This window comes from Heteronotia binoei, chromosome 1 (assembly GCF_032191835.1).
Source record: "Heteronotia binoei isolate CCM8104 ecotype False Entrance Well chromosome 1, APGP_CSIRO_Hbin_v1, whole genome shotgun sequence".
NCBI classification, from domain to species: domain Eukaryota; kingdom Metazoa; phylum Chordata; class Lepidosauria; order Squamata; family Gekkonidae; genus Heteronotia; species Heteronotia binoei.
In genome coordinates this window covers 97,654,306-97,675,538 of record NC_083223.1, presented here as the reverse complement: position 1 = coordinate 97,675,538, position 21,233 = coordinate 97,654,306, and the positions used below count along the sequence as shown (strand labels likewise).

The following is a 21,233-nucleotide window of genomic DNA, read 5'->3' as shown; positions in this document are numbered from 1 at the left end:
TCTATGAAGTGATGAAGTTATATTTATAATTCATATTAGAAATGCAGGCAAACTCTTAACCTGTATATTACTGTTGATTGCACCTAAGGCCTCCTAGACCACATTGGCAATAAATATAATAACTAAATGAACTTCATTTAAAATGATCTAACTTAATTGTTTCTGTTAGAGACTAATTACTTTCTGTATATTTGGTATAATAATAGCCTACTTCATAGAGGTATTGAATAAGATAAAGGAATATGAAGAAGGGCCATGACTCAGTGGTAGAACATTTGCTTGACATGCAGAAGATCCCAGGTTCTCAATCCCTGGCATCTCCAGTTTAAGGAAGAGGTAATTGATAATGCGAAAGGCCTGCATCAAATACCCTGGAGATAATACTGACTCTGATGGACCTGTGGTCTGATTCAGTATAAGGCAGTTTCAAATGACCTGCAGTGTCAAGATGTGTTATATAAACCTAAAGGAAAATTTAACAACTCTGATCCAAAAAAAATTTCTTTTGAGTAGGTGGCTATGGAGCTTCTGCTCTAAGGATGAAGCGAGATCCTCTGCACATTAAAAGCTCAGGCAGTGAATTCCCCCTAACACTTGGCCGGGATGTTTCTGGTATAGTTATGGAATGTGGACTAGATGTGTCATATTTCAAACCTGGAGAAGAGGTAAAGTACCAGATACAATTTTTCCCTTTATAAGAATGGAGAATGATTTAAATAAAGGAATGGGAATTAGTTTGTCATCATTTTAGTCATTTACCCATATGACTTCAGTGGGCATCTTCAACTTTAGCCCAGAGCAGGGTTGTCACACTAGAGGTTGCAAATTCCCTCTCCTCCTTTGTGTCTTGGTTCTTTTGTGATGTTTACTGCGGGGGGGGGGGGGGGGGGAAGGAAAAAGAAGACTTCTATTTCTGTGGTTTTAGACTGGAATAACTCTTCTGGGATTGCACTGTCACTGAAGTGTCAAGCCCAAGAATGTGCTCATTTATAAGTTGTCATCATCTGCAGACTCACTTGCCTGATTCAGGAGAAAATTACATACCTCTGTACTTCTGAGTTTCTCAGCTTTAAAATAGGACTCTGTGCTGATACAATTTATTGTTCCTGCAAGATAAAAATAATTAGCTGTTATAGAATTAGTGGTTGGTCACAGCTAATTCCTGGGCTGAAAGGTCCTTTGAAAGCAGTCTTTCATGTAATTCTGAGTGTGTTCGTACAAGACAGTCCGCGTGTGAGGTGGTGTTGTTTTATAGGAAAAAGTAATGTTTGTGAAGAGCCAGTTCCTTATGTCTAGTTTCATTCAGTGAACCAGTTATAATAAATGGATCTTGGGTTCTGAAGCAGATATTGGGAATCTGAAGTTGGTCTGCCCCTAACATATAATAATGTGTTCTGTTTACAAGCAAATAAAAATTAAGTGTATAGATTTATTTTTCTTGTATTATCAGAATTATTATATGGTCCATTTACCTAAGAAATGTTCATATCTTAAATTATACAACTGGTTTGGACTCTAAAACTGGCTAGTAGAGAAGAATTGACTCCCAATTCCATGTGTTGTTTTGCTTGCCTTGTATTGTGAGTAGTTTTATGGAAAGCTAACTTCTGTTAGTGTAGCATTCAGTTACTGCAGAACTTAGAGCTTCTTCATTTTTTTAAAGGTATGGGCAGCCATTCCTCCCTGGAAGCAAGGCACTTTGTCAGAGTTTGTAGCAGCAAGTGCAAATGAGGTAATGAACAAAGCTATTACTTGGAAATGATTTATTCACATGGCAGGGAAAAACAAACAATACTGTATGTTAAAATGTTATTGTTATAACATTAGATTAATTTTTCATGCAAAATATCAGTTTTCATTATTGAAATCACCATGATCTCAAACAGGGATATTACCTTTTCACACAGGTCCATAGCAGAGTTGCAACTACTTATTAATGGTGTGATTGTCCACTTTCCTGCTTTGTTTGCCATGTGCATTCCTCTTCTGCTATTTTTCCTGCACAATGCTTGTGTGGATGCTTGCCTTTCTCTCTCTGTTCCAGCATTAAAATTAGGAGAGACAGAGAGGAATAACAGCTGTGTGGTAGCTGCCTTTGCTTAATTTCTCCAGGTGGCAAAACACAGCATTATAGTGTGATCATGGGCAGTGTCAGCATACCCTGCAGTGGGGCAACTCCCAGGGCGCAGGGCTTTCTAGAGGGCCCATTGCTACCAACCCCCTTCACTTGCTAGTGCTCTACCATCTGTACTCCCAGCTGCACATACTTCCTGGTGCCACCAGGGAAAGGATTGCAGGTGGTGCAGGCTGCTGTGAGCATGGACAGTGGGAAGTCTTAGAAGTAGGCAGGGGAAGATACACAAGTAGGTGAGAAACATGAGGTTGGATGGCTGGGAATGTGGTGGTGGTGGTGGTGGTGGTGGGTGGCCAGCTGGCCCTGGCTGTGATCATTACAGGGGGAGAGAATGAGACTAAAATGGCTGCTGCCATGGTGGCTTTCCGTGGGTGGATATGTACAGTTGTATTGCATAGTTCTGTCAGTGTGGAAGAGGGAGGAGACAAGCTGGCTAGTGGTAATTCTCACTTGCTATAAGCAACAAAGTCAGTTGTTATTTAAAAGGCTGGTGTAATCTTGATATCATTCCGATTTTTATGAATTTATACAGTCAAGGAGTTTAAAATGTTATTTTTTTGTGTATTTAAATGTATAAGAAACATGTATGTGCACTGTACTTGGACATATCCATACACACATATATACAAATGCACGTAAGATAGCCAGATGCATGTACACTATTATATATCAAGTTCACTCAACTACTTATTCTGCTACATGTATTGTATGCATACAAAAACTACAGTGCTAGAAAATCAGACACTTGCAAATTGTGTGAATAGTTGTATCCTGTGGAAAATCTTTGCTGATGAAAAGAGAGATCTATCAAAGACTTTCTTACCTTCACCCTCCAGCTGCATTGCAAAATACCCCTGAAATGCTGATCCTGAGAGAGTGGATCTCCTGGAAAAGCATGAGGTAGGAAGCTGGAGTTCTACAGAGGGAGGAGAAATCAGTGAAAATGGTTCCTTGCTATGAGCAGAAGTTTATAGTATCTGCTTTTCTAGTGTGGTAGCTTGTGACAAAATAGGTGCCTGTGTGAATTTGATATATGAAAGTATATATATGGTTTGTTTCCTTATTACTATATACGTCTTTGTAGGGAAAACGCCATAAAGTGAAAGAGGTCTAAATCGTTTTTCCATGTGTGTAAGTTATACTGATTGCTGATGCTAATATGTCTGTTATCAAGATTGATCACATTTTTTACAGGCTTGGTAAACTCACAGATTTTTTGAATACATGCCTGGTCTTTTCTATAGATATCTCGAAAGCCCCAGTCACTCAGTCACACGGAAGCTGCTTCCTTGCCTTATGTTGGCCTAACAGCATGGTCTGCAATGAGACAGGTTGGCGGTCTGAAGGAGGATAATTGTAGCAATAAAAGGTAAACAGTGATTTCTGCTGTGAAGACATCATCTTTGGATTTTCTTATAAAGAACAAGAAAAATCTAAATTTCCTCTGAATTTACTTGCATTTGAATGACAGAGGAGAAAAAACTCTTTTATATAAGCTTCTGTAGTGATTGTTCAACTACATAACTCTAGTTGCAGAGTTTTGTATTGTAGCAGGTAAATAACAAAGTCCCACACATTGCTTGGTATGAAACGAGGTATTTTACTTTGACATCAAAGCAGAATTTAGTCGGCATAAGCACCGAAATGACTACATTAAAATCATTAGCCTTCAGACCGTTTTTATTCACAACCCAAAACAAGCAGACAACCCTCCCCATTATCTATTCAAATGCCCCACCTTTTTCCATTCCTTGTCCCTCTGCTATCATGTGTTATCAGTTTAGCAGAAGCTTCCTCAGAGGGGTCTGTCTTATCTACTTTACAACCTTGGATTCACACCCATTTGGGCTGTGACCTCTAACAGTTACTTTTAAATGTTGCATCAGACATTCTCTTCTGAAGGCACAAAAACCATATTTTCATTTATTATTATAGGGGTGTTCATAATTATTCAGGGGTTCCTCTTCAGTATATCATGGCCCTTGAAATATGCATTTTGGATTTTATTTAAAAGTTTCTCGTAGTAAACATGTTAAATCAAAAGATAATCCTTTGTTATAATTTCCTTAACAGTCTTTCTGTCTCTGAATCATTTATGCTTCCAGCAACTGTTGTTCTTTTTGTCATTTTATAGGTGGGGAACTCTTAGCTCTAGACACATTCACTCTGGGCTCTTCCATTATGTGTTCTTGTATCAACAGAGCCTTCTAAGAGCAGGCAAACAATTTTTTAAAGAAAGAAAATGTTTAAGAAAAGACAAAAGAAGTGATTTCCAAAGCTGTTGAATTCTTTATTGCATGATCTCAGAATCTCGGGGGTCCTGTTCAATCTACTATCTTTGAACAGTATCACTGCAGCTTCAATAGCACAATATATATAAATCTTCAGTTAAAATATCTACCTGGGAGAATGGTATTAGATGTGCTCAACACCATAAGCATTTTAAACTTCTTAGGTCTAGCACGTGTGTAGATCAAAGTGAAAGAATATCCAGAAAGTTGTACAGGTCACTAGTATTATAAGCATTAGGGCATTCATCAGTCTCCAGTTCATCATGTGAGTTATCTGCTATTACAAATCCAGTGTTTCTTAGAAATGTTCTGTTGTGGAAAAGATGTCCCACTTTCTAGTGAAGTTTAAGGCAAACAGCTAGTAGGATGGCCCCCTAACTACAACACATTCAAAGGTTTTCCCTTGTCTATCACCAGCCCATTTTCCTGAAGATAAATTAAGATGCAGGGTGTATTGACACTGACGAGAGGGAATTTCCCCTCTGTGTGTGCGATTTAAAGATTCTTCACAGCAGAAATTTGATAAAATTATTCCAAGAGAGATGAAATCTACTGGGCCAATAGCATACACTGTTTCATACTACTGGTGCTCATCCATACATTTACTAGCCAACATTGTAACACTATCATTCTCTACCCAGATTTTAGGAGAGGCTGGCATAGGGTATTGACCGACGGGGTCCCTGGATCACAGATCCAGAAGTCAGATAATTTAAGACTGGTAGTTAGTGAGCCCTTAAGATGGACTGTGTCTGGAAATGCTATACAACTGAGAAGGGAATGCCTTGCTTCTTTCTCTTTCAGAAGCAACTTCCTTCAGTCAAACAGTTTTTGAGAGAGAGGATGTGAAAGTATTTCTGAGTGTGCTTGTGTGTGGCCGAGGATGCACATGCTAATACACATTTTGACAGTCCAACATAACAGTCATACACATACTTTGTCATGTTGATGGTTTTTCATCATTATATTCCAGCGTTTAAACATTGGCCATCTTACCCTGTTTCTCCTAAATTAAGTTCTCCTTATTTATAATTTCCTTGCTTTCGATTTTTAAAGTAGTTAGAACCATGAGAAACCCATTGTGTATAATAGTCTTCATCAGTTAAACTTAATCAGTTTTAACTTTTTAGCTGTTGGTGTAGAAACGTATTGTGAATTAATCTAATTAATTTAACTGGAATTGCTTATGGTTCACAGGGTACTGATTTTTGGTGCATCAGGTGGTGTAGGTACCTTCGCTATCCAGGTAAATATGTTACTATATTCTTGATAGGCAACCCCTCCCTGGCTGCAATTATGAGACTTTTGGAAAGGAAGCTTAGTCTGAAATCCTTTGCATGACTGCTTTGGAGAACTCACTGAGACTTATTTTCAAGTAAACACAGATGGTATCGGACTGCCCTCACTCTTTTTGGTACAGCAGTGTTAACCCATGAATGTTTATAAAAATCAGTTGGCAGGCAGAAAATCCAAGTGATAACAAATAACACAAGAATACTTCTTATGTTGGCAGGCTGGTATTATAATATAACACAGTGTTTCCCTCACACTGGATAATACTCATTCACTCTAGAAAGACTTTTGTAGATGTGGTTGGCTTTTTAAATATATCTCCATACACTATTTCACTCAGAGGACTGACTGAACTTGTGACAGATCTTCCCTTCACAGACTCTTTCCCCTAGCAAATTTAGGTATCCTCTAAACCAGTGGTCCCCAACCTTTTTGGCACCAGGGACCGGTTTTGTGGAAGACAATTTTTCCACAGACCGGAGTGGGGGTGGGGGGAAATGGTTTTGGAATGATACAACTGTGCACTTTATTTTGGTATGTTGGTTAAATTTGTGGACTCTTATCTCGGGGAACCGGATTTAATTCCCCACTCCTCTACTTGCACCTGCTGGAATGGCCTTGGGTCAGCCATAAATCTTGCAGAGTTGTCCTTGAAAGGGCAGCTTCTGGGAGAGCTCTCTCTCAGCCCCATCCACCTCACAGGGTGGGGGAGGAAGATAAGGAAGATTGTGAGCCACTCTGAGATTTGGAGTGAAGGGCAGTATATAAATCCAATGTATTCTTCTTATTATTATTACTACATTGTAATATATAATGAAATAATTATACAACTCAGGGCCCGGTTGCTAACAGGCCATGGACTGGTACTGGTCAATGGAATGGGGGTTAGGGACCCCTGCTCTAGACTGTAGAGCTATACCCTGGTCATTAACACCCTTGAGGGCTTTTTACACTAGCACCTCATTCACTTGTGTTAAGTCCCCTTTCACAGCTAGGATCTCTGTCTGACTTCTGGGATTTCCACATGGCCACAAGAACCTTTTTTCCCTCTCACAGTGTGTGTGTTGGTGTTCTATCTTAGAACCAGGAGTTTGCCCTTTGCTCTGTCAGATTCTGTCAACGCTTCACTCTGCCTTGGGACACTCTGTGCCACAAGCCTTGAGAGCTTTTGCAGAAAGTGCTACGGTTAGCACCTTCTCACAAATAAACTCTCATACAGACAAGAGCTCTAAATCACAACCAGTTCTGTCTCAGGAACTGAACTGAACTCCCGCTCAGTCTGCTTTCAGCTCCAAACTCCCAATTCAAAACTGTAAACTGAGGAGATTTCTCCCCCTGGCTGCCTCCTTCCACTTGATACATCCGTTACCATGGAAGTGGCTCAGCCAATCAGAGTGAACTTCTCAACTCTCACTCATGCAGACTGCTTTCAGTCCATCACATGTCCCACCCTTTTAGAACATTGTGCAAGGGGAAAGTTACACTCCCAAATAAGTCTGTGCAGGATAGCCTAGAGAGGCAGTTTGATTATATAGTAGAGTGTGTGTGTGTGTCTGCACATGGAAGTCATGTTGACTTCTGATGACTGACCCCTACTGAGGGCTTGGAGGATACTCAGAGAGGTGGCTGAATAGAGCCTACCCATCCCCCCAACTTGGTATTTCAAGGAGGTCTCTCATCTGGCTATTAACCAGAGTTGACCCTGCTTAGCTTCCAAGATCTGATGAGGCCAAACTTGCTTAACATAAGAGCCACATAGAATAAAGGTCAGATGTTCAAAAGCCACAAGACATGAACAACAGATGTTTGAAAGCCGGAAGAAAGGAAAGCAAATAATTGTGGGGGAGAGGTGGAAAGAGAGCAACTTTAATTTAAATGCATTCTCCAAGCTGCTGGCTGGTTTGGCTTGGAGAAGTGATTTAAAGAGACAAAGGCCTTCTCCAAACCAACCAGTGGGGTGATAGGGTCTTCGAGAGCTGTACAATAGGTATAAAAGAGCTACATGTGTCTCCCGAGCCATAGCTTGGCCACCCCTGATATAGTAGTTAGAGTGTTGTTCTAGGACTGTGAAGAACTGGCTTAAATGCTCCTTGCCCATGATGTTCACTGGATGAACTGGGCCCTCTTTCAACCTAATTAAACTTACAGGATTTTTATAACTTGTGAGGATAAAATGGAGGAAGGGTGAAGTTTGTACACTGCTCTGAATCTTTTGGAGGAAATCTGGGGTAAATATGTGACATAGGTAAGATTGTGATGCAGCCTCTTATCTCCATAGTCATTGGCCTTATCTAGTCCCTGAAAATCCTTATTAAAACCCTCAAACAACACTTGGCGTGAATTAGCTACCCGAATAGTGCTTTGCTGAAATAGCAGAATGCAGAGAAAACTGGCCCTAGAATATTATCCTCTTCAGACACTGTTCACTGCTGTAAAGGTGACATGTACAGGTGACACTGTCTCCAAATAACTTAGTTTTCTTTCTGTAAACAAAGAAACAAAAAAAAGCACCTGCAGTACAAAAACAGTCCCAGAAACCTATGCACTTTTCCATAGAGATAATTTTTAACCCTAGATCATATATTGGGGCAGGAAAAATACAACATGAGTTTTTTCATAAAATGCTGCTTCAGAAAATAATTGCCCTTCATGACAAATTGAAGACCCTTCCTGATAAATATTTGCCTTACAAAAGATTACATTTTTGGTATGGAAATATAACCCAAGGCACAAACATGTTAGAAATCATTACATTTTATATGTTTTTAGATACTTTTCTTTAAAATTCATGGCAGGGTGTTTAAATTAAATTAGGGTAATACATTGCTCTGTTGCTGTCAGTCAGTCCCAACCCCAAGTATCAGTAGTTTTGTGTATGTGTCTGTATTGAAAATTGTTCCTTACTTCTCCTGTTCTATTGAAATAATGGATGAAATGTTACCGTTTTAAAAAATGTGTATAAGGATAAAATGTGCTGTATCTGATTGCCTTCCAGAGTTTCTTTCATGACTGACATTGTAAAGCTTAACAAAGCCTTTTATTTAAAAAGGTGAAGGTAGACCCCTATGCAAGCACCAAGTCGTTACCGACCCATGGTGTGACATCATATCATGATGTTTTCTTGGCAGATTTTTTAATGGGGTGGTTTGCCATTGCCTTCCCCAGTCATCTGCACTTTACCCCCAGCAAGCTGGGTATGCATTTTACCGACCTTGGAAGGCTGAGTCAACTTTGAGCTGGCTACCTGAACCTAGCTTCCTCGGGGATCGAACTCAGGTCATGAGTGGAGAGCTCAGACTGCAGTACTGCAGTTTACCACTCTACACCATGGGGTTCTTTAGCCTTTTATTTGGGCAGGTGAAAAAGTGGGCTGAGTCAGCAATGAAATGGCCACCTCATCTCAATAGGAACCTTATTAGAGTGTGAAAAAAGCATTTTATCATGTTGTGAGTCATCCTGAGCCCATTTGTGGGGTAGAGTGAGATATAAATTTTAAAAAAGCTGCCGGGAAAAGAACAACCAAAATGACAGGGGGTCTGAGCACTTTTCCTCACAGGAAGTCTAATATATACCGTAACTGCCTCAAAACAAGGTAACTACCATTTTTTATTCTGTTCTTTGTCCAAGGAGTTCCAAGTGGTGTACATTTCCCCCCATCTCCTATAAAGTAAGGAAAAGGCATGGCAGGGCAGAGATAGTCTGTGGCTTATGGAGATCCCTATTCACATTTATCAATCAAACAAGCCATATGCCTACTAAATGCCCTTTGCACCATCCTACCAAACACACACAACAATCTAAGAAATAATGGAATACCAAATATATAACGATAGCCTTTTTAATTTTAGAGTACCTTTGAGCATGTAGGGTGGTCTCTCTCCACCACTGTTGAGTCCCTTGTGTATCCAGAGTGAGGGGAAGGGCTCTCTGTCCTCCTGCTGTCTCTTCAGCCTGAGGCATAGTCACTCAGGATACAGAGCTGGATAGCACCTTGAAGGGAGTAAGCTGGCTTCGGAAGAAGAGGAAATCTCCACTTGTCCACTGTGGCCAGCTTGCTCTTTTCCATGCGATGGTGGGGTGGATTGTAGAGGCTGTAGATGAAAGTGGTGGATTGTTGGAGAAGACAGGCCCTTTATTCTATGCTTGGTACAAGAGCCTACAGCTCAAGGAAGTTTACCTGTCTCCAGGCCTCCAGCAGCAGTTTTAGGGTGGGAACCTTCTGCCAACCATAAGCCCTAGCAGGTAATGTCCTTGCCAGTGTTCCCTCGAAGCTGAGTTAGTGTGAGCTAGCTCACAGTTTTTTAGCCTCCAGCTCACACAGTTTTGTCTTAGCTCAGGAAAAATGGCTCCAAAGCAAACTAATTTATGCAGTAGCTCACAACTTTCATGCCAGTAGCTCACAAAGTAGAAGTTTTGTTGACTAGACTCCACAGCTTAGAGATAGTATTGGTCCTTGCCCACTTTCATGGAACATGATGGGAGGGAGCACATTGGATATTCCAAAGAGCCACTGGTGGATTTGGAGCCACTGAGTGAATATCACTGTGATACAGGATTAAAAATTGTGTATGATGAACAGACAAAGATAATATAAACTTCATCTGACTTGGGATGCATCCACACATTAGTGGATACTGTGCTATCACTGCACTATCGCAGTCACTCATGCTTGGATTCTCCTGTGTGGACAAGCCAATCAGTTTGGGAGTGGTTGCTATAGTGTAGGATATGATGCGGTCTGGATGCAGCCTTGAGTTAGATAATATTAAAGGAAATGGTAGCAAGCAAAGCTTTAATCTGAGGAACATTTTTTAAAAAGTTTTTTTGGTCTTGTATTTTCTCTTTAGTTGATGAAAGCGTGGGGCGCTCATGTGACTGCAGTTTGTTCTCAGGATGCCAATGAATTAGTGCAGCGTCTTGGAGCGGACAGTGTCATTGATTATAAAGCTGGAAATGTAAAAGAACAGCTGAAAGCTTTGCCACTGTATGTATGAATGCAGTTGAATGTTACATAGCCTTGGCTTCAAACTGAAGTCAGCCGTGAACTCTCTGGGTGTCTTTCTGCAGGTTCCTTATTTCTGTCTCTTCTGCATTGGTAACTTTAGATTTTGAATAGCTCTGTCTCACAAAACTATTGCATGGCTGAATGAATAAGCAGTGTAAAACACTTTTGCATGAACGCTGCAAAGCTATTCTTCTCTGCTAACTAGGAAGTAAGTCCCATTACTCTCATTAGGATGCTTCTGAATGAATATGTTTAGTTTGCTTTTTATAAGTGCAGTAAAAATGCTTCATATCATGGCTTGGATCCAGTGAGGCACAAATGGAAACATAAATGGACTTAACACAGTTCCACCTGCACGAATCTTATGCAGCACCTGGCACTTTCCTCCTTATATATTATGATGCCCAGAAATTGGTTGTAGAAGATCTTGTGCAAGCAGATATAAACACCAGAAGAGGGGAATGTTAAGAGGAATGCTGAAAGAAACAAAGCAGAGGGCTAAGTCTAGATTTCATCACCTGTGTGCTGTTTTTGTCTCAAAGTAGGCTCCCTGCCCCCTTTCTTTACATATGACCTAGAAGTTGTATATCTTATATCTGTACTGGGACCAGTAGCAACTCAGGGAAAGGGGGATTTCTATATATGAAATGGCTCAGGAGGAACATTTAACTCCTCCAAATCTCCCTCTCCCCCATGACTACATTTAAGAACATAAAGACTCTGAGAGCTCAGATCCATTTTCACTGATTTATATTATTTTGCCAGGCTTGGCCTTAGCCTAATTTTTTCTTGCTTATGTTACTGATGCAAATGCATGAATGTTGACATAGAGTGGCAGAAAAATAAGGAATATATCTGCAGTGGAAGCAGCTAGATACCTATTTTTTAAATGAAAGGTGGGAACTGAGAAAGGTGGAAATGTTATTTCTAGTGCCTTTTTAAAAATGGCATATGCCCTGTGAAAGGGGGCGGCTGCTGTTCGATGACTGGGACTGGAGCAGGGAAGCTGTGGGAAAGTTGTCATGGTGGAAGCCCTGTTGCACTTTTGCTTTATCAGCAGTTATACCAGTCATGGGAAAACCATGCAAGCCTGTTCCTATGTGTAAAGCACCCTTGTTTAGTGACCCACTCTTTGATTATTTAAAATATATTTATTTTATTATTATTTTCTTGCATTTTTCTCTCTTCAGGTTTGATTTCATCCTAGATAACATTGGTGGATCTACAGAAGAATGGGCCCCTGAGCTCCTGAAAAAGTGGTCAGGGGCAACATACATCTCTCTAGTAACACCTTTCTTAGTAAATGTGGATAGACTTGGTGTAGCTGATGGCATGTTACAGACTGGAGTGACGATTGGTAGAAAGGCTGTGAAGGTATGCTGGAAAGCCCAGGTGCTTTAGTTTTCTCCCCTTTGTCATATTCATGTAATCATGTTTGGGAGTCTGTTTTTGGGGGCTACTCTTCTGTAATAACACTGTTTATGTGTTTGGTCTCCCATAGCATCTTTGTAAAGGGATCCATTACCGGTGGGCATTTTTTACACCAAGTGGTCCATACCTGGATGAAATAGCTACTCTTGTCGATGCAGGGAAGGTATGTATGTCTGCCTCGTAACTTTGTTTTTTTGATCAAGTGCAAGCTGCTTTGGTTCAAACCCTTTATTTATCATTAAGACCTAAATGTTAGGTTTTCAACAATTTTAAGTTGTTCAGCTTTCTCTTCTTCCAGTGTTTGGATTTCTGGGTAGTGTGCTTGGGGTTCTTTTGGTTTATTTGTAGTTTACAGGAAAAGGTTTAAAGTTTGTAGTTCTTGCAGTTTTCTGGTTCAAATTTATCAGTTTAGGTCACTGAGAAATGCAGCACAGCACTTGGCAGTTGCATTTGCCATCTCTCCTGATCCTCAGATCATAATCTTGGATCCTCATGTTGTCCTCACTTATGCCTCTTTGTCTGTTCAGGTGATACATAATAACTTCAACTTTGTTTGCCACATACACAAAATAAAGCTGAACTTCTCATTCTGACTGCATTGTAATGCCATATTTTTTTGGATTTACTGCAAGAGAAAAGGCTAACATGGAAATAATACCCTTTATTAGACTTCTGCCCCTTCTTTTTGGCAATAATAGCAAAACTGCTGCCCTCAAATGAACCTACAGAGAATGCTGTGTAGCCCTTTAAGAGAATGAGAATGCTGAATCCTTCTGATTGCCATTTGGTTTGACTCTTAGGCAGCCTTAGCATGTTGATACTGAAATCAGATGTGCTTGGGAAGATTCTGTGTATGCAATAGAAATAAGGGTGTGGCTTTCAGTCATCTGCGTAATTCTCTGGACAGCTGAATGCTAATACTCTTGAAAATTTCTTTCTTATGTTTGTGTATGACCTCCTATTTCTTTTGTTATAAGAGGATAAACACATTTGCTTAGCTTTCTTTGTTTACAGAGGGCTGGCCTCAAAAATATTTTTTCTTTCCTGTGTTTTTATGCTATTCATCATTTGCTTTAGATTTCTGTAGAATTGAAGGCCTTGAACACCGATCTAAATCAGGCCATCTTTGTGTTCATCTTTGGCATCCAGCAAACAAACTTGCTGACAAATGTTTGTGAACTGTTATATCAATATATAATTCTGGGGCATCTTGTGCTGGGAAAAACATGGGCTTTTCTCCCATTTGGGGATTCAGAAAGAATACAATTCAAGGCTGATTTAAATCTGGAGTTCAAGGTCTATAGGTCTATTTCCAAATTATAGGTCTTTTCCACATGGGTTATTTGCCCCAGGTTCTATGCTATTGGAAAACATTTTCCTGTCTCCATTTGCAAACCTTATTTTCAGTTGTTCAGGAAATAGTTTCCAAACTTGACTGAAGAATCTCTTAGAATGTCATTTTACTGTCTGCATAGTGTCAGGCTAAAACTTGGTTATATTGTCAGGAATAGTGCAGCTGTTCAGTATTCTAAAAACAATATATCCTTCTGCTTTTTACATTGGTTTGTCATTGTAAACCTGGCTGTTGCCCTACTTCATATTGGGATCTATGTATATCTTTCACACACACACACTTTCATTTAGTGATACAAACAGATGCATACTTTTCTGCCATAGTAAGCTTGTCCTAACAGTGGGTTCAGTGAAAATTTGGTGCTGACTTCAGAAGTCTGGGAAAGGGGCAGTAGTTGCAGTTTGGGTCCCAGAGGAATAATAAATATGAACTAGATAAAGTGAGGTGAAGAGGGATGCCCATTAAAGGAAAAAACTGCCCTCCTGCATAAAAGAGTATGCTGAAAAAGGAGAGCCATAAAAATCAGACAGCTATGAGAGTAGTTCTTACTGCTTGTTTACCTGGTGTTTCACAGCACCAGTCAAATAAAACTTAAGACAAACTGCTAACATTAAGGAACATCTCCCTAAGCATTCTTTAGTTTCTGTTTGCATACAAACGATTCCTCAGAAAGTTGAGCCTTCTCTTTGCCAGTTGTAATGCAGCTCTGTGGCATTGGCTTCATGCAGAAATACTGTTTAAGAGACTATATAATTTTGGCTCTGAAGATAGTTTGGCTTGCTCATTAATTCCAGAAATTAATGTATTAGAGAGAAAAATAGGTCATTTTTCTATTCTCCTGCTGGTATTCTAGCAGGAAAATTTGGGGGGTGCCTGTTGAGTGATTGTGTGGCCCAGGCTGCTACGTTCCTCTATATATTCCCCCTGTACAAGGGGTGAATTGCATTCAACCTCATGGGGAATTTTAATGCTGCCTTATTTATATTTTTGTTATATCATGCACTGTAACAGACTTGCCTTTTCACCAGCGTGCTGTGAGAAGCTATCTAGTGACATCTTTCAGTAGCCATACTAGCCCACCTTCACCACCCAGTTGATTTTCAGCCATCTGTAATAATACATGAGCATGTTGCTTAATGTAGAACTACAAATAACCAACTCCCTTTCCTATTTTGAGGTGGTTTGATATAATAGCTATGAAGGTGGTTGAGAATCCCTGGTTCAGATCTCATATCAGGATGATGCTTCTGTTTCTTCCAGAAAATGCAAGCTTCTGATTCCACAATTTGCCTTGGGGTTGTGTAGGGAATGGAGATGTATTTAACCCTTCAACCCCCCACTTGTTTTTACTGTTTGAAAGTAGGCTTCTTCCTTTGTTACCATTTAAAAGGAGAAAAGATATCTTTTAGAGGTATACTTCAAAAAATGTATTTTTCTTTCAAAACCTGCATCAAAGGAAAGCCAGTCTTTTGTCTCCTGCTGCTTCTTTGGATTGTTCATCACTTTTAAAAAATCTTTATTAATGTGCTGTACTATGATTCTGAAAGTTTGTCATAGTTCTAAATTCTAAAGACAGTATGAAATCCCTGTTGCTAATCATCACATTGAACTGCAGCATTAGATGAATTAGTTTGGTTGCACCAACTCAGTGTTCTTTACAGAAAAGGCACACTAGGGCCGAGGTCAGATGCACATAAACTGATGAGATGGGCATGGATGAAAGCCAGATGCATGTCGGATTTTATGCGGTTGTCCAAACATCAGCATCTGGCAATGGTCGTTGGCTCATTCATGTCCCGAACTGCCACGACTGAGATGTGGACTTTTTTTATAGTACATTAAATCTGGAATAAGAATGCTTCCGACGATTCCCACGCGTACTTTCTATGCTTGAACGCACATCCACTTCCCTGCGAGAGCCCACTCCAAATGATATAATTGTGCCAGCAATTGTTGACTCAGCCTTCCAGCCTTCTGAGGTCAGTAAAATATGTAGCCAGCTTGCTGGGGGGGAAATTGTAATGACCGGGGAAGGCAATGGCAAACCACCCCGTAAAAGGTCTGCCGTGAAAACTTTGTGAAAGCCGCGTCACCCCAGAGTCGAAAACGACTGGTGCTTGCACAGGGGACCTTTCCTAAATGGGGGGGGAGGCAGATCGGCCAGGCGGAGAAACGGCAAAGAGAGTTCCTGTGCTCCCACCCCCATTTAAACACCCTGGTGGGGTGTTCATTTTTTGTGACAGTCTGCATTGTTTGATGCCCATTCCGACCTGTTCCGGCCCATTCTGGCTTTTACCCTGTCCCGTTTAAATGGGGGGGGGGGGAGGAAGATGACCCACCTTTGCTGTCTCCCCGCCAGGCAGAGAGACAGCAAAGAGCGTTGCTGTGCTCCCCCCCATTTAAACACCATGGCGGGGTGTTTAAATGGGGGGGGAGGAAGATCACCCACCTTTGCTGTCTCCCCGCCAGACAGAGAGACAGCAAAGAGAATTCCTGGGCTTCCCCTCCCTGGCCAGGTGTTTAAATTGGGGGAGTGGGGACAGATCGTCCGCCTTTTCTGGCACCTTTAAAAAACAACAACAACATGCACGATATCCCACAGTACTGCGCTTGCGTGACTGCGGAATGCCATCTCAAAAACTGAGGTCCAGTTGAGACCTCTGATCAACCAGTGATGGGACTAACGCTGCTTAGAACTGAAGGATGGAGGGATGTCTGATCAGGAAATTCGTTGTAAAAAAGCTGCGGGGTATAATAGCGACGGGTTAGGGATGGATTTAATGGTGAGTGTGACCGTAGCCTAGTACATGCTTTTTGTCTCTCCTGCCTGCTTTCCTTCTTGTTCTCTGCTGCTCCTTTCTTTTAAAAGGTCTATCATAAATTAATTGAAATGATTCATATCACATTGTTGCTAAAAATTGACAGCTGCAAAATACACATAACCAGGAAACCAAGCTCAGTAGTTTTTTTCAGATTAGCAATCCTCTACTAGTGTGTGTAATCCTTTCCCTCCCCAGTTCTTCGTACATTTTAATCCCTTTTCCCTGAACAAACAAGGCTTTGGTCGCAGGGGGACTGATGCGTAGTTGTAAACAGATTGTACGTTCATTGTCCTGTTAATCTCCAGTTACTATCACATTGCTATTTGCTGAATGTGTGGCCTGTCTGTCCGACTGTGCGCAGGATGGGGTATTTGTCTTAGTCAGGTTGATTGCAGTAAACAGTGAATGACATATTGTACTGGGGACATGGTCAGCCCTTTTCAGGTTTATTCAAACAATGAGTCTGGATCAGTTGGCCAGATAAAGTGTTCAGTGCAGCAGTTTGCTGCGATCATCAGTTTAACATTTATGTCATTTTCCTGCATTGCTGAAAGCCAACAATCCAATCAGACCAGAGGTCTGCAACAATGTGGCCAGTGTGGGTTTTGCCTGCAACCTTTTATAATGATCTCAGGTTAAGTTCAGGGTTCTGTTATAAATGTGCTACTGCACTTGTTTTTCAAAAGTATGAGTTTGACAGACTAGTGAAAGTATGCCCCCTAGAGGTCAGTTTTATGAACCACATTGTAATTTTTACCGGACTCGATTGTGTATTATTATAGCAGCATATTAAGCGCATGGCATAGCAGTGGGCCCTTGAATAAGAACAGCACAACCAACCATATAGGTAAGCCCTCAAACTACATATCACTAGTTTGTGAATTACACAGAATATTATGTGTGAGGGCTCATGCTGGAAATTTGAAGTCAAACTTGCTTATGATGACAGTGTAAATGCTAGCAGATTTATTATTGTATATGCTTTCATGAGATAGAGCACATGTCAATTATATGACATGTTTGATAGGAATATATATGGGTGCAAAAAGAAGAAAGATTGAAGGAGATGGCAATCTTCGTGGTCTCTGTGTGTCAATACTGATGGACTACTCAAAGAACATTGGGAGGCAATCCCAATCACAGGGAAACAATGTTTTTTACAATTTTATTTTGTCACATGAGTCCAGAAGATCAAGCAATCCAATGGATGGGAACAAATACACTAATGCTGTGAATGCTTGGCATGCATTACAGTGATAATGGTTCACTAGTATTCTTAATCCTAAATATTCTCAGCTGGAACAGACAGGTCTGAAGTAAGGTGGAGGTCTTTAGAGCAGTGTATGCCAAAGCATCTGTTTCCAAGGCATAAGAAAAATAGATCTGTGTTGTTCACAGTGACCAATCCCATGGCTTTAGGATGCCAACAAACGGTATATCAAGCCAACACCCTTCTTCTACTTTGCCCCCACTCCAGCAACTGATCTTCATTGGCATGCTGGCTCAGAAGATGACCAGTCTGCATAGCTTTCATGCAGAATAACCCTTGATATATATGTGTTGAAGTTACTTCTTGCATATTTAGAATGTGTGCATGCTTTCACTCCACATAATAATAGGGTTCTATTTGCTTTCCATTAGTCAGCCTTCCAGACAATGATAAGGTAAGCAAATCGGGGAACAGCATAGTTTCCAGCCACTTAACATCTACTTCATTGGCTCTTCTACTAATGGAAGACATTTCTGCCAATAGAAGGAAGGATACAATTTTTGCTGATTCTCCTTCCCCACTGTAGACTTGAACTTTGCTCTCCACACTTCTTGAGGAATTCTCTGACTCCCTGGAGTAGAATTGCTGGGACCTCATGTGGTTGCACTGGGAATGTGGAGGCAGGATCGTTCTCTTTTGCCGCTGTCCTTTGGATCCTGCCCAAAGTATATACGAATTATTGGGAACCAAGTCTCAATCAAGAGCATCATCCTCAGTCCACACGATTAGGGTGCTGAGCCCTGCTACTCTAGGCCAACTTACAGAATCAGTGTTGGTAACATAACTGCTATATTGTCTAAATATCAATAAGAATTCTACATTTCTAGTGAATGAAACACTTTTTGAACAGTTTCCTGGTTTTGAAGAACCATGAGTGTTGACAGTGGCATTAGATGGTGACAATGATAGCGAGTTGGCATTGCATAGTGTCAGACTAGGATCTGGAAAACCCAGGTTTGAATGTCCACTCTCCCACTGAAGCTTGCTAAGTAACCTTAGGACAGTCACACATGTTCGCTTTCTTACCTCACATGGGTGTTTTGAGTATAAAATGGATAAGGCAAGAATATTGTATGCAGCTGTGGCTCCCCACTAGGGGTGTTCATTTGGATTTACTTGAGCTGAAAATATACCTGAAAAATGTCTTATTGATATTTTGGGGATATATTTTGGCTTCCCAAACATATCTGGGTTTTCTTGGGAAAACAAAACAAAACAAAAATCCCAAAAGCCTTCTGAGTTAATTTGCTGAGTTGCGCTGCTGCTGCACTTGGAGAAGGCAGCGGGCATTTGAAGAGACTGTGCCTAATTGTCTGAGCCCCACCATGATGGTGCAACTGGATGAGAGAACTCACTTGCTTAGTTGCACCATGGTGGCAGCAGCACAGCTCTGAAAAGGCATTTAAAGAGACTGTGAGCTTTCCCTTTCTCTGTTGAAAGCAATGGAGGATGGGGCACCTACTTGGGGGAGGGCATAGAGTTGGACTCCATGGTCCAATATTTTTCAAACTTAGGGTTTTTTTTGAGAGAGGCACCAGCAAATTTGATGCCTCTATCTCAAAAAAACCCAGCCCGCCTGAGTCCCATATTGATTCTCTATTATACCCTGTGGGGACCAACGGTAGCTGAAAGTGTAGCTGAAAAAATTCAGGTTTTCAAAAAAAGTTCTTAAATTTGTGCCATGCTGATATTGAGATCTGGGAATTTTGGAAAAGATGGACTTTTTTGGGTTCAATATGCCAGAACTTGAAAAATACTTTTTTTTTTACACACCACCAATAGAGACCTTTCAGAATAACAGTAATTGATGATAATGCAATTCTAAGATGGCTATGAGGCCATTTTGGGATGACATAAGCATATGAAAAAACAGGTTCAAAATTAACCATTCTTTGGAGCGGGGGGAGTGGGGGGTAGACTACTTTTGCTCAAGTGCTCTTGAAAGAGCAATCTGTGTAAGTCAATATGCTGGAAAACAAAATCGAGTATGTGTATGTGATGAGGGTTGTACTTGGTGAGCCTTGCTTGGAGCAGCCCAAATGTATTGTCAGCATTTCAGAGATGTGCTTTGGACTTGACTGGCACTATTCAGGTCTGGGAGACAGTGATGGGCATAAGCTGTGCTTGTGACTCCTCTCACACTGCTGGCCTCAGTGCAGTTAGTGTCTCAGTTGCTTGGGCAGAAATCTGGTTCTGAGTTTGAAGCAAAAAGTCTGGTTTATCACGGTCAATAAACCAGAGATTGTCCACTCCTGCTTAAGAAACCACTGAGGAATCACAGGGAAGAAATTCCATTTTCCCCTTTGCTCCCATTCACTGCTGCTGATACATGGCAGCTGGCTCCACTGCTCTTTGTGGAACTTTGTTTTCATTAAATAGCTCACCTTTCTAACTGGAACTCAAGGCGGATTTCAGATACGATTAAAAACTTTTAGTGAGCAGATTAGAAGATAGGTAACTTTTTAATCTAACAGCAAAAATTCCTAGTACAACAAAATAATGTGGTTGGAGTAAGATTGTAAAACAGGAAGAAAATGCATTTAAACTGTCCTGTTTAAGGCAGCAAAATAATGAGTGTAGGAAAGACTTTATCCATGATAAGTCACATTTTGAATCAAGCCATTACTCCAGAATTTTGAAGTGGGTGCTATTGTGATTCCTGTGGCAACCCAAAATAGCACCCATATTCCACTAGTGGATTGGGGGGCAGGTTACTCGAGCTTTAAGAAATAAATTGCTCTGTATTTGTAATGAACTATTCTGTATTTGTAAATCATTTATTGGTAGTCATGGCTGTTTGGATTTCACTGTTTACAGAGGCCAGCTTTTACATGGAACTTTTTATTTTGTAAACAAATGATTTCTTGTTACTCTAGAAAATGGGTTGTATAGAGTGGCGAGATTTGCTGTATTTTTAAAATTCAAAGTTGAAGTTTCTTAATAAACATGGTGTAGTTTGTACATACTGTCCTTTAATTTAGTCTATTTTGTACACCCAGATGGGCATTTTATGTTGCTATGACCTTTGGTAAAGCAATCAACCAATTTGAATTTATGTTAAAGAGCAGCAGCAGCAAAAAAAAGAAAAGGCCATAGGTTTTCTGGATTTATTTGCAAGACAGATATTTGGGCAGAAGCTAACTGATATTTTCTAGTTTTCCAGTTAAGCAAGCCATGATTGACAAATTGCAGCTTGATTCAGTTACACCATGTGCCAAACTAGACATTGCAGTATCTGTGAGGCAGACCTCTGGGTACTGACACCTAGCATGGTGGTGGGACCAAGTTCTCTCATTTTCTACTACTGCCTTTTCACGTGCTGAAACTTCTCTAGAGCTGGCATTCACAGGTCATACCCATGGACACTGCGATGCCAAGTCTGGCCCTGAGAGAAATTGTAGCCCTTCTGAGAGGCAGTTCAGTTGCCAAGTCACTGAAAATGTTTGCTATTGATGAGCTGTGTTGTGTAGCAGGCAGAATAACAAGTGTTTTTCCCCCTATAGATCCACCCAGTTATTGATCAAGTCTTCTCATTTGCTGAGGTTCCCAAGGCTTTCCAGAAAGTGGAAGAAGGACATGCACGTGGAAAAACAGTGATCAATGTAACTAATAAAAAATAATGTATCAACTCTG

The 21,233-nt window shown here is 40.6% G+C and overlaps 1 protein-coding gene across 3 annotated transcripts in view; it reads left to right on the top strand.

Annotated features, from left to right (window-relative positions):
• Nucleotides 1-21,233, top strand: part of RTN4IP1 (reticulon 4 interacting protein 1) — a 23,321-nt gene extending 2,088 nt beyond the window's left edge. For 2 of the 3 annotated variants that reach the window (XM_060237681.1, XM_060237698.1), the window contains exons 2-9: nucleotides 514-665; nucleotides 1,664-1,732; nucleotides 3,379-3,503; nucleotides 5,623-5,671; nucleotides 10,566-10,702; nucleotides 11,914-12,097; nucleotides 12,225-12,317; nucleotides 21,104-21,233. In XM_060237681.1, the coding sequence (XP_060093664.1) occupies nucleotides 514-665; nucleotides 1,664-1,732; nucleotides 3,379-3,503; nucleotides 5,623-5,671; nucleotides 10,566-10,702; nucleotides 11,914-12,097; nucleotides 12,225-12,317; nucleotides 21,104-21,220 (926 nt within the window). In that variant the 3' untranslated portion in view covers nucleotides 21,221-21,233. The remainder of the gene's footprint in view (nucleotides 1-513; nucleotides 666-1,663; nucleotides 1,733-3,378; nucleotides 3,504-5,622; nucleotides 5,672-10,565; nucleotides 10,703-11,913; nucleotides 12,098-12,224; nucleotides 12,318-21,103) is intronic. The other variant, XM_060237690.1, reaches the window with a different exon arrangement.